The sequence below is a fragment of the Eublepharis macularius genome, chromosome 5 (genome assembly GCF_028583425.1).
Source record: "Eublepharis macularius isolate TG4126 chromosome 5, MPM_Emac_v1.0, whole genome shotgun sequence".
NCBI classification, from domain to species: domain Eukaryota; kingdom Metazoa; phylum Chordata; class Lepidosauria; order Squamata; family Eublepharidae; genus Eublepharis; species Eublepharis macularius.
Genome location: NC_072794.1, coordinates 5,470,878 through 5,484,586, shown reverse-complemented (window position 1 = coordinate 5,484,586; position 13,709 = coordinate 5,470,878). Strand labels below are relative to the sequence as shown.

Genomic DNA, 13,709 nt, shown 5'->3' with positions numbered 1-13,709 from the left:
TACCTAAATAATGCCTCTGCTAAATGGCCATCAATCTCTTTTTAAGTATTTGCAGTTAAAAACTATATCTGTCTGTCTGTCTGTTGCCCAGATGGCTGGGATTCAAAACCCCATTGATAAATCTAACCAATTGATCAAGTATCAAGTATTACAAGCCTTTTTTTTAAGGTTGGAAGGGTCCATGTCCTGCCCCAGAGGCCAGGAAAAGCTTGTTCATGAGAAAGGAGAGGACTGTGCCTCAACCGTCACGTTGCTCAAGAACTTTTGCAATGAGCGAACATCAGATGTGGGGTTGCGCAAAGCTTTGTAATCTGAAATGGCCCCGTTACTGGGGCACTGGGAGAGGGGTTCACTTCCATATTGGAAGCTCCAATTTGTGTGTGTATGTCAGATCCTGATCTATTGTGTATAAATTCAGCTGATATCCTTCTAATTAAATATCTAATTTTACTAGAATTCAGACTTGTGGAGTAGAATCCCGCACAGAAGCACTCCACTCAAAGGCCACCGGAGTGCCAGATTGCTCATTTAGGTCTTATTTAAACGGAGATAGATCTCCCCCTTACTGGCTCTGAGAAGTCATTTTCATTTTATTTTATTTACGGTCCACGACCAGATTTAAGCTTATAAAACAAAACATTATCAGGTATACAATATACAGGTTAAAATAATCTTCAGTTAAAAACAGGGTTTTTTTTCAGCTGGAACGCGGTGGAACAGAGTTCCGGAACCTCTTGAAAAAGGTCACATGGCTGGTGGCCCCGCCCCCTGATCTCCAGACAGAGGGGAGTTTAGATTGCCCTCCGCGCCGCTGAGCGGCACGGAGGGCAATCGAAACTCCCCTCTGTCTGGAGATCAGGGGGCGGGGCCACCAGCCATGTGACCATTTTTTCCGAGGGCAACCTACTGAGTTCCACCACCTCTCTTCCCAGAAAAAAAGTCCTGGTTAAAAATATACAAATATCAGGATATCTGGTTAAAATTACATTATAGAATTAAAATAGAGTATAAAATATCAAAAAGCATCCTAGCTAGCCATTTTAAAATTTAGATCTAGAGACCTAAAGCAACTACAATATTGTAACCTCCTAATGTGATGTGAATCAGAGCTCAAGTGCACCGAACTGAAATTTATTGCGCAATTTAATTGCCTGAGCACAGAATTTAGCTGTTACCTTAGTAATAGCTGAAATTTCATCCGTTAGTAGTATATCTAGGGGTATATCTAGGGATACACTGTCCATCGCTATAACAGATCTATCCAGGGCTTTTTTTCGGGGGGGAAAAAGGTGGGGGAACTCAGTGGGGGAACTCAAGACCGCGCAATGACGTCACCTTGGGTCAGCTGGAACAAGGGGGGAGTTTTTTTAAGTTTAATTGCCCTTGGTGAAAATGGTCAGATGGCCGGTGCAGAGGGCCATCTAAACTCCCCTCTGTCTGGAGATCAGTGGGCGGGGCCACCAGCCATGTGACCATTTTCAAGAGGTTCCGGAACTCCGTTCCACCGTGTTCCAGCAGAAAAAAAGCCCTGGATCTACCATAAAAGGAAGAATTGTCTTAACTCGAATTGCTGTATAGAGGGGACAGCATAAAAGAACATGCCCCATAGTTTCCACCTAGGCTAGAGGGCTGGGGCAAATCCCTGAAACTGATTCCAGATCTATCTCTCTCTCTCTCTCTCTCTGATCCCAGGCTGCAGCCAAATGGGTGTGGTTAAAAGGGAGGGAGTGGCTACAAGACCAGCTGCACCTATGGAATTCCTGACCTGTGCTTAGGGCAGCCAACTCTGGGTTGGGAAATTCCAGGAGATTTGGGGGTGGAGCCTAGGCAGGATTTCAATAGCGGAGGGAAAGGACTTCAATGGGGTATAATGCCATACAGTCCCCCCTCCAAAGTTGAGGCAGAGGCAGGCAATGGCAAACCACCTCTGTTAGTCTCTTGCCATGAAAACCCCACCAGGGGTCACTGCAAGTCAACTCTGACTTGAGGGCACTCTCCACCACCAACGGAGTACAAATTAGATCCAATGTCTCCTTTGACCCTTCATGGCCTCAGGCAGAAAAGGGCTTTCCCCAACACCTGGCCTCCTTGCACTGGAAACTCAAGGACTGAGCCTGGGACCGTCTGCCCAGGCGTCAGGCAGAAAAGTGCCTTTTCTAAGACCCGCTTCTTCAGATCTTTGAAAACTGAAGATGAGAAAAGAGACTGAACCAGGGACCTTCAGCATGCAAAATTCTGCATACTCTTTTCCCAAAACAAGATGTTGTGTTGGTATAAAACCACATAAAACTGCTTTATACTGAGTCAGTTGATCTAGCTCACTATTGCCTACTCTGACTGGCAGCTGCCTTCCAGGGTCTCTGGCTGAGAAAGGCTTTTCCCAACTCCTGTGCCCTCCCTGACATCCTTGGACTGGAGATACCAGAGGTTTATTTATTTTATTTATTTCTCACTGAGACTCAAGGCAGATCACACAGTGTGAGATTAGTACAGTCAGTATCAAGGACATTTCCATAAACCCAGAGGAGTTAGCCATGTTAGTCTGTAGCTGCAAAATAGTAAAGAGTCCAGTAGCACCTTTACTAATTTCCATAAACAATGCCATAGGGTTAATAAATAGAAGTATTCATAGCATTAGCAAGAAGCTGGCACTTTCTGCTTTCAAGGCACTGCTTCTTTCATGCCTTTCTCGCAACCTAGCCACTGCCAGTCCACCTGAAGCAGACAGCCAACCCTTTCTTTAGCATTCCATACAGCGCCTAGCACCCCACCCCACCCCCCTGTGCCCCAAATCAATATGGTTCTACCTTAAGCCACACACTGGCTCTGTTGGCAACGGAATCCAGGACATGCCCGCTGGCTTTCGAAACTTTCCTTCTCATACTGGTAGCGTAGGGGCTGTAATTGTTCTTCCCGTTGGCACGCTTGGCGAGCATCCCTCAGAGCCCCCCTCCTTCAGTCTGTTTACATCTCCCAAAGGCATCTCAAGAAGTGGACAGGGAAGAGAAGTCCACTGTCTTGATCTTCTGTTTTGAAAGGCCTTGGAAACATCGCCAGCCCCAACACCCTTCTTGCCCACCACCCCCTTCTAAAAAGCCTGCAAGTTAAAAAACAAAAAACAGCTCTGCTTCTTCAAAAGGGCGGGGAAGAAAAGCCACAATCATCTCAGAAGCAGAAGGAAGACAGACTCAACAGCTTCCTCTTTTGGGCACTCTTTAAGAGTCTTTCAGAATTTGCACTAAAACCAGTTAGTTACACGGGGAGGGAGGGGCGCTTGCTCTCAACTTGAACAAGCTCACCCAATTAATCAGAGATTTTTTTCCTAATTAATTTGTCCAGTAAATTTGCATACTTTTGCCTGGAAATAAAATAACGGTTCTGAAGGGAAAACTTATTTCCTTTGTTTTCAGATTCTGGGCCCGGGTGACCAAAGAGGCAGTCTCCCTTTCATGCACCATTGAAGGAGAGGCAGTCCCTTTCGCATGCACAGTTACAGAAACATTCCGTCCCGTGTCACCCCACAGAGAGACATTCCCGCCTGCACAACCCTCAGAAAAGATATTCCTTTCAGCAGGCACCACTATAGAAGAGGCATTCCCTCCTGCATGAAACAGAACAATGGCAACCCCTCTTGTGATAAATCAAGGAGGGGAATGCCTCTTCTAAGATACTGCTAGCTTCTTGCACTTTTGAAAACATTGAAAAGAATTGCTAAAATTGATCTGCCCCAAAATATCAGGGACACTTTTATACAAGCGTTTGTAAATCAGTTAATCAGTCTATTGATTAATGATGGCAGCTATAGTTACAAACTTATAGCACTTCCTCTTTCTCTTGCTAGCATTTCATGAGAGAGACAGAGACTATGCAAAGTAAACAGATTATCTGTAAACCTGACCCAGGACTTTCTGAAGAATTTATTTCATACTCTGTATTTTCCAGCCACCCCCAAATGACATTTTGCTATCACAGAAACCTACGTATTTGTTTTTTTTCAGCTGTACACCTCACCTCTAAGCCACAAATACCTTCGGAATTAACCTACTAGCAAAAATGAAAACTACAGTTGAGTTACATACAGCCTCATGTTGGCCAAACAAGTACAGTAGAGCAAAATTAGAAGCACTCTCCCCTATCTTTGCAAATTAAATAAGGCCGTGTGGTGTAGCAGACTTGGATCTGGGAGCCCACATTCTGCCCTAAAGCTCTCTGGTTGAGCTTGGGCCACTTTTACAATCTGAGGCTAACCCAATAGTATTGTTGCAAGAATGAAATGGAGGAGAGAACAATGTAAGCTACTCTGGGTCCCTGTTAGGGAGAAAGGCGGAGTATAAATGAAGCAATCTTATAAATGACAGGCACGTATATCTTCAAACCAAATGCTTGCTCATTCTCCTCTTTGCCCTATGCACCCTGTGCTTTAGGTGGGCTCTGCCTTTTAAAAAAGATTTACATTTATAATGTTTGTGCATTTATTTGTTTGTCACCAGCTTAATGTTTTAAGACATCACATTGTCTCCAGAACTGGCGTCATCACACCTGTGACTTAGGGATCCCAGACCCCCGGTGGGGGCAGGGGATCCCCGCCCCCGCTCCCCACCCCCACCCCCACATAACTGAGCAGCAGGGGGGGCTGCACACCTTCCTTGTGCGCTCCCCCGCAGCGCAGCATGCTCCCATGCGCTGCAGCCGCCAGGATCGGGCCCGTTTTGGCCTGGATCGGGGTCGCTGTGGAGCGTAGGAGCGCTCCTGAACTCTGCAGCGCTCAAAACGGGCCTGATCCACGGCAAACCAGGCCCGTTTTCAGCAGCTGCAGAGCGCAGGAGTGCTGTGCACCGCAGTGCCCCAAAACAGGCCCGTTTCAGCATGGATTGGGCCCATTTTGAGGCGCTGCAGAGCAAAGGAAGGCTCCTGCGCTCCGCAGTGCCCAAAACAGGCCGTTCCAGCACAGATTGGGTGCATTTTTGAGCCACTGCGCAAAGGAACGCTCCTGTGCTCTGCAGCACCCCAAATGGGCCTGTTTCAGCACGGATTGGGTGCATTTTTAAGCCGCCGTGGAGTGCAGGAATGCTCCTGCGCTCCACAGCGCCTCAAAAACAGGCCCAATCCGCGCTGAAACGGACCCATTTCCAGCACTGCGGAGCACAGGAGTGCTCCGCAGTGCCCCAAAATGGGCCTGCCCAGGGGCCGCACGATGACATCACTCCTGAAGTGACGTCTTTGTGCCTGTGGGGGCTTGTGTGCGCATGCTCCTCGTGCGCTCACCCCCTCTCCCCAAAGGTAAGTGACAGGCCCTTGTCCCCCACTGGGAGGTTGAGGGGGCCTGGCAACCCTACTGTGACTCCATTGTCCCCCCTTGGGAGCTTGTAGCAGCCTTAGTGACAGTGTCCTCGTGGCAGGTACGAGAACATCATCATGTCTAATTTGGCTCTGAGTGATCTTACAGGCACTAGCCAATCAGTGCCAAGCACAGCTAGCTTCTGCTGAAAACTTTACAGAACCCCCTTTTTCAGGGTGCAGCCTTCTTGAAACGCCAGTCCCAAACTACATAACTTTTTTTGATGAGGTAGATCCAGGTCCTGTCTGGCCCAACTTGCTTTCCCTACAGCCAGACAGCAGCTGTGAGGAAGTAATTTTTCATGGGGACCAAACAAGGTGCGAGGAGAAGCCTCCTTACACTATTTTAACAACAACAACACGCAATTTATATACCACCCTTCAGGACAACTTAATGCCACATTCAGAGCGGTTTACAAAGTGTGTTATGATCATCCTTACGACAATCAACTTGTGAGGTGAGTGAGGCTGAGAGAACTCTGAGAGAGCTGTGACTGACCCACGGTTACCCAAGCTGGCTTCAAGAGGAGCAGTGGGATATCAAACCCGGTTCTCCAGATTAGAGTCCTGCCGCTCTTTACCACTACACCAAAACAGACCTGAAACAGCCAGGGCGGGGGGTGGGTGGGAAATGTTATTTGCCAACTGGGAAGCTGCATATGCACTGAGTACTACAGGTAGTAAGGTAACAATACTTTTGAAGGTGGTGATAACAGAGCCACCTTCCTGTACCTATTTGTGCTCTGCTATGATTTCTGGTCAAACAGGTTTTAAAGGTTTTTGGAAGCTCTGCAGAAACATGTGCAACTTCTTTGACTGCCCCCCCTCCCAGATATGGAAAGGAAAGGATAGTCAGAGGAGGAAGGTCGCCCAATTCAAATAATCGTACCCAGTCAGTCATCCTCACTTGAATTGTTTAATTCATCACTGAAGTACACAAATATCCATGCATGAAGAAACACTGACTCTCAAAGGGACTATTTTTTAACTATGCGTGCACATGCCAAAAGAGGCATTCCCTATGCATAACAGGAATGCTTCTTCCAAGATAGCACCAACTGCCTATCTGTAGTAATAACGACATTTAATTTACAACAATGTAAACATTTAAATCGGCCCCATTTTCCTTGGATGAAGGATGGGATAAAGGCAGTCCAGTTAATGGGAACACCTATTTAACCAGTCAAAAGTGTATTAGTGCATTCATCTGATCCATCAGTTACATGTTCTTGTTCAGGACTTGAGAGGTCAAATTCACCATTTTGAATTTGGGCCCAGAAGCAAACTGGCTGGTGTAGGATTGGAGGTAATGGCACCAGTGGGAAATCCAAAATGCTTGTCCCATGGGAAATCATGTATATGAATCACTAGGCAATGCTTCCGTCTTCCTGGTTCTTTTGAGGCTTTTCTTTCCTCTCGTAACCAAAGAAGGGAGGGAGGGGGTTGTCCGCTGGTCTCCTCTGTTCTTCTCCTCCTTATGCTTGCCCCAGTGAGGGAAAGTTTCCATTGTGGAACCCAAAACAACAATTCAGCAGGCTGCTAAGAATCACTGGGCAGCAGGCTGAAGACTCTCTTTGGGTAGGCCCCATCTGGAGAGGAATCTGGTCTCAGGTTCAATTATTTGGCTATAAAATGGGAACTGGCCAGCCCTGTTGTGAACTTGTGATAAATGGCGATGATTGTCTCAGGTGGCAGTTTTGGGTGCTGCAAAAATATCAGTCTCGGAGACTCCGCCCTGTGGTTAGACAAGTGGATATTTCTCTTCAGAAGCCACCAAATTTGCGACCAGCTTTGGTAGGAAAACAAGCGCTCCATCTCCCAGGATTAATGAAATTGCTATCCAGTCAAGGTGGAGTACATGCTCCCCCATCCATATTAAGACAAACTTGCTGAAGCAGGATAAGTTGAAAGATATTGGCCGATTCCAGACGGCCCTCCCCATGGCGAAACGTCACGCGTCGTCGCGCGGAAAACGCGAAATATCGCGTTTTCTGTGCGACGACGCGCAACGTTTCGCCATGGGGAGGGCTGTCTGGAATCGGCAATGACTGGCCAAAGCTCATTGGTTCTTGCAACGGGGAAAGCTTGCTTGCGCCAGAGGAATGCAGCAGCATTAATGGAATGGATTTGCAGGACTCAATCCAGTATTTGGAAAGCTCCCCAGTTTGTGATTCCAGCCCTGAAAAGAATCCCTTCGGCCTGAAAAGCGGGAACTACCTTTCCGGGCTGCTCTATGGAAGTGTTTATTAGTGAATTTTAAAATATTGTTCTGATTTCACTTGCTGAGTGAATTATTTTCTTTCCCATGATGCACTTGTTCCTTTGATTTTTCATACTGCATTTCTCCACAGCCAGTAAAAGGTGCAAAAAAAAATTTCCATGGGTAGGTTTTCCAGCTCTGGATTGGGAAATTCCTGGAGATTTGGGGATGAACCTTGAGGAGGGTGAAGTTTGGGGAAGAGAGGGAACTCAGCAGGGATGTGATGCCATAGAAACCATCCTCAGAAGCGGCCATTTTCCCAGGGGAACTGATCAGTCTAGAGATCAGTTGTAGTTCTGGGGTAACCGAAGATACAATGGACTGTTTCTCAGAGAGATCCCGTTTTCTTTTTTTTAAAACTTATTATTTTATTTTTTCCAGCAATAAAAACCAAACAGTTTAAACAACCAACAAAACCATAACAATATATAAAATCAAAAAGAGTCCAGTAGCACCTTTAAGACTAACCAATTTTATTGTAGCATAAGCTTTCGAGAATCAAGTTCTCTTCGTCAGATGCATGATCCGAACATGCATCTGATGAAGAGAACTTGATTCTCGAAAGCTTATGCTACAATAAAATTGGTTAGTCTTAAAGGTGCTACTGGACTCTTTTTGATTTTGCTATTACAGACTAACACGGCTAACTCCTCTGGATCTATAACAATATATAGTAACTAGAACTGGGGTAAATTAAAACTGATGGAATCTAAATACAATTAACTATTCAGCAGTAATAGCAATTATACCATCTATGTAATAGGAAGTGCCCTAGCATAACAATTTCTTTATATACAAGTATTGTAGTTTTACAGAATAAAGGGGTCAATTGGATAAGCTTTGCCTGGATATATGTTCAAATCAGCCGTATAGTTCAATATTGGAAACCATGTTTCTAAAAAACTAGATTGGCCATGTTCTGTATGTAGTTGAACAATTTGGTTGGTCATTTTTTACATACAGTAGTAGCCTCAAAATTTACTGTGCCATAAAGAGAGATCCTCATTTTCTTGGGACTGTCCCTGGTGAAACACCGCCCCTTCTAGTCTTCTGCGGGTGCCTATAAACAACAGTTGGCATTGCACACATACACATTAAAGTCTTTCCAAGTGCCTTCTCCCCCCTCCCCAGCCTCTAGAAGTTAATTCTGAATGGGGGAGGAAGAGAGGGTGCATCTTGATGGCAATACACATGTGCACATAACCAGGGCTTTTTTTCTGGGAAAAGAGGTGGTGGAACTCAGTGGGTTGCCCTAGAAGAAAATGGTCACATGGCTGGTGGCCCCGCCCCTGATCTCCAGACAGAGGGGAGTTGAGACTGCCGGCGCGGAAGGCAATCTCAACTCCCCTCTGTCTGGAGATCAGGGGCGGGGCCACCAGCCATGTGACCATTTTCAAGAGGTTCTGGAACTCCGTCCCCCTGCGTTCCAGCTGAAAAAAAGCCCTGCACATAACTGATCTGCACCCCTTGTCACCCAGCAGCTCAGCCGGGGGGGGGGGCTTAATTCACTACTTCCTGTTTTGCTGGCACTGCACAAACAGAGGGGTTGCCAAGCAAGCACCTGGCAGGCCACCGTGAACAGCCAGTGCGCAGGCCTGCAAGAGATGCGCACAGGTGCAAAAAAGCAGCACATCCCCACCACCAACCCAGTAAGTCTGAATGTGTTTGACTTGCAATCTCCTGTGGCTACAGGCAATTTTTATTACTGTTTTTTGCCAGAAAGAAGAATGTGGTTTGAAAAAGGGATTGCGGCAGGCAATTCAAAGCTGGTGTCTGGGTACGGCATAGTTGGGATCATGAGGGGCCCGCTGCGGGCCCTTGTGCCACCACTGAGAAGCTGCCACCCATGCCAACTGTGCGCTCTGGGGGTGTCTTTGTGCACGTTACGCACCCATGTCCTGCTGCCTGCAGTAATAGCAACACTTTGGCCCCTCCTCTCCCTCCTTGTGCCTCACCCAGAGGGCCAAGTGGCAGTCGCAGCCGGAATGTGTGGGGCTGCTGATGTCAATGCCAGCCGCCCTTACCCAAGGAAGAGATCTGAGCTACTACCATGAGCAACTGCAGTTCATAGCAGTCACATTGCCTGGTCATCCCCCTTACAGCTAGGCCAGTGTTGGGACAATTGACTCCATCTTGCTGAATATTCCCCCAAACCTAGAGCCAGCTCTTTGACGGTGGTTCTTTCAATTTTCTCTGGCTCAACAGGTCTGGCAGGTTTTTCTCTTGTTTCAGGAATCTGCTTTACCTGTTGGACCAGAGGCTGTATGTGGCAAAAGGAATAAATACACTACAGGAAAGGAAACTTCTCTCAACTCCTTTTCAGTTAATTAGCACAGTTCAAAAGTAAGGCTGATTTATTTTAACTATGGAACCACAATTCGGTTTGCATGTGACCATTTGAATCCTGTTAGCCTCAGAAAATGCTGGTTTCATTACATTCACTCTGGCCAGGTGGCCCTGTAGCTTGAGAGGTGGCACCAAGGAACAAGCCTGGCTTAAGCCACACTGTCTACACTCACGTGTCTTGTGAAAGAACAGCTAACCACGGCTAATCAACCGACTTCCAGCCATGCTTTCCAGTGCTGATTTGACATGCCCCCAACAAACCATAGTGAACGGCTTAAGATCAGATAATCCTGTTATCCATAGATTGTTTAGTTAAACCTTGATTCTCTCTGAACTGAGCCACTGAAAGACTGCAGCGAGCAGAATTTTTGTGAGGTTAAACATTCTGTTAAAAAATACGGAACATTCTTTTGATCACTTGGCTCCTTCAGAAGACCCTGCTGGGAGCACAATAGGCATCAGGGGGGAAAGAAGCCAGGAGGAGGCGAGGCCCAGGTAGAGAAAGTACATGCTAGAAAACCCACAGGGTTCATCAATGAAACTGTGGAGTGCACTCTCTGTTACTTACCAAGGAGGCCTGTGGCACAGGACTTCCTGCCCTGCACTTCTTCGATATGGAGGGTGTTTTCATCAACTCACGCTTCTTTCTCGAAAACATGTTTCCCCACAGGTTACTATCCAGCAAAATGTCCCACACCGAGTTCCAGGCTGGAGTCGTCCAATGGGCACCTTGTCTTTTCCATCCACCAGACCTTTGAAAGACGCTCAATGTACCAAAATGCGCTGGCCTACCGGCCACGAAACACTTTCGACTGCCGTTGCTAGCTGCTCAACTGCAAAGGCTGTAAACACATGACTGCAAACTTATTTCCTGGCAGGGTTTGTCTAACAGACCTGCAACACTACACAGGAAAAGAGTGATGTGTGTGGGGTGGGGGGCTGTAAGCGCAGGACCTGAATGGAGCAGTCAGCATTACCAAATTCCTCTTTTTTCCTTGTTGTTTTGCATCCTTACAGACTAAGTTTGGTGCATTTTTTGTGGCTTTTCACACCAGACAAAAGGAAGTCAATTGAAACTTTAGTTTCTCCACCTTTTAATTGCTTCATTTCCCTCTTATCCCTGCTCCTCACATATGTGACTCCAGTACAAAGTGAGTAACTTTAAAAGGTGCGTGCAGATTTCATTTTCTTGAATTAGCCACTTAGAGAAACCAGATTTGAAGCAAAAAGCGAATTAAAAATTAAAATAAACCATGTACAAATTGAAACACATGTTCCCTTCTGTACTGCTTAACAGTGAAGCACTTGATAGGACTCAAATCCTCGCCCTTCCAGTTACTCTCTTATAGTCTCAACTACGGCAAAGGCTCCTTGAGAGAATAACACAGGAAAAGACATCCATATACACCTTTGTTGTTTCAAATTAAAAGCCACAAACCCCAATTGTAGAAAAGCTCTGAGAACTTTGAAATGGTTTAATACTACTATTACCACTGCTGCTACTACTACTAGTGGTAATACACATTTATTTATATTTTTATTACTTCATTTATAGTCCATCTTTCTCAAGGATTACAATGTTTAATTTTTTGTTTGTTTATTATATTTATTTATGTTATTTATAGTCTACCTTCTCACTGGGACTCAAAGTGGCTTTCACAATGTAAGTCATTACAATCAACAGCTGGGATATTCAGTAAACACTACAATAAGGTATACATTGCAGAAATTTGAAAAGCTTAAATTTGAATACAGGAATACAGAGATGAAACATTGCTGAAACAAACTGTAAGTAATTTGACACGGCTTATTAAACAATGCAGAAAATGCCCAGTAGGAGCCTATCAGCATCAACAGACAGTACACAGTAGTACGGGCTACAGTCCCCATCGTTTTGCCAGAGCATGTGCCCTATTGCCTGAGAAGAAAGCCCTCCTGAATAATTCAGTTTTGCATAGTTTGCAGAAGGCCAAGAGAATGGGAGCTTTCCCTCTTCAGGCAGGCCATTCCATAAGGTGGAGGCCTCTACAGAGAACACACATGGATGGACAGCTGTTGACTTTGTTTATTTGCATGGTGGTATCGGCAAAAGGCCCTGTTTATATGAGCAAAGCTACCATGGCGGAGCCTGGAGAGATGATTTTGCAGATATGAGGGGCCAAAGTGGCAGCCAAGACCTTGAACTGAGCCCAGTCCCTGACGGATAGCCGATGGTGTGACTGCAGAATGGGAGTAAAGTGCATCCTCTACCTAGCTCCGGATATTAATTAGGCTGCAGTGTTCTGCACCAACTGGAGTCTCCAGGTGGACTCAGAAGGGAACCCTATGTAGACAGCATTACAGAAGTCTAGTCTCAATGTTACCACGGTGGGAATCCAGCTGGCCGGATCAGCTGTGTCAAGATAGGGGGCCACCCTCCAGGTTAGTCTGAGTTGGGAGAAGACCTTCTTTGCAACTGCATTTACTTGTCTAGCAGCAGTGCTGGATCCAGTATAACTCCTAGTTCTCTTAACTGAGTCAGTCAGGGTCAATTGAACCCCACAGAAAGTGGGGGCCACAATGTCCTTCAAAATCGCCGCCTTCCCAACCAGCATCACTTCCATCTAGTCTGGGTTCAGTTTCAGTTTGTTTGCTTTCAGCCATTTGGGATTTGGATAGAGAGATATAGAACTGGGTATCATTTGCATACTGATGGCATGCAATTCCATAGCTGCAATTTTTTTTCCCTAAAGAGTTTACATAGAGGTTGAATAGATTATGCCTTGAGGAACCCCACAAGTTACTGAAGAGAGCTGGTCACTTTGAGTCTATTCCATGAGAATTATTTAAACCAGAAGAGAAGAAGCCCCGAGAGCTGCAGGGAACCATAGAACCACATGGGGGGGGGTTCTTGACCCAGAGGCGGCGCCAGCCATGGCAGCGCCAGCCGCTTGCGCAGAGCTGAAGCTGGTGTGGCAGCTGAACCACTGTGAGGTGCTGGCGGCCGACAGGCAGAGCGCAAGCGAGAGGCAGCTGCAGAAGGTGGGTGACACGGTGGTGGCCTGGTTGGCCCCGAGAGGGCGGGTAGTCTCAGTAATGCCCCAGCACCCCTCCACCGCTGGGACGAGCGCGGGGGGGGGGGGGCTCGGAAGCTGACACTCTTTTGCCTGGCCAAGGGCTGCATGGGCACTTCCTCTGACTAGGGCTCGCTGCCTCAGTGCGGAAGCCCCTGGGGCGTGTGGCAGATGCGGAGCTGCGTGAGGGGCGGGTCAGCCTGCTTCTCCCGCTGCTATTGGCTGCCACCTTCCAGTCAGGCTCGCCCCTCCCGCTGCTATGGGCCACCGCCTTCCGCTCTGTCTTGCAACAGGCTTAAATTACATGCAGAAAGGTACCCGCTGGATATTAGGAAAAACTTTTTCACAGTCAGAGGAGTTCAAAGGTGGAATCAGCTGCCTGGGGAGGTGGTGAGCTCCCCTTCACTGGCAGTTTTCAAGAAGAGGCTGGATGAATATTTGTCAGGGATGCTTTAGGCTCATCCTGCATTGGGCAAGGGGTTGGACTAGAAGGTCTGTATGGCTCCTTCCAACTCTGTGATTCTGTGACTTGAACCCTGGGCCACTGCCCTCACCCATGGCTGTCCAACCGAGGCCCATCACCACTTCAGGAGAGGTCAGGTCATACATCCCATCTACTGGGAAGATGGGCTTCCCAACAAAGTCTTGCAGGTTCTCAGGTGTCACCTCCACCTTCTCTGCTTCCCCATTGATGATCTTGTATGCTGATTTCC

The 13,709-nt window shown here is 46.9% G+C and overlaps 1 protein-coding gene across 4 annotated transcripts in view; it reads right to left on the bottom strand.

The window, feature by feature from the left end:
- Positions 1–10,739, bottom strand: part of ARHGAP45 (Rho GTPase activating protein 45) — a 57,916-nt gene extending 47,177 nt beyond the window's left edge. For 3 of the 4 annotated variants that reach the window (XM_054979795.1, XM_054979797.1, XM_054979798.1), the window contains exon 1: positions 2,808–3,072. In XM_054979795.1, coding sequence (XP_054835770.1) covers positions 2,808–2,936 — 129 coding nt within the window. In that variant the 5' untranslated portion in view covers positions 2,937–3,072. Of the gene's footprint in view, positions 1–2,807; positions 3,073–10,511 lie in introns of those variants that run through there. The other variant, XM_054979796.1, reaches the window with a different exon arrangement.
- Between the last annotated feature and the right edge of the window lie 2,970 nt (positions 10,740–13,709).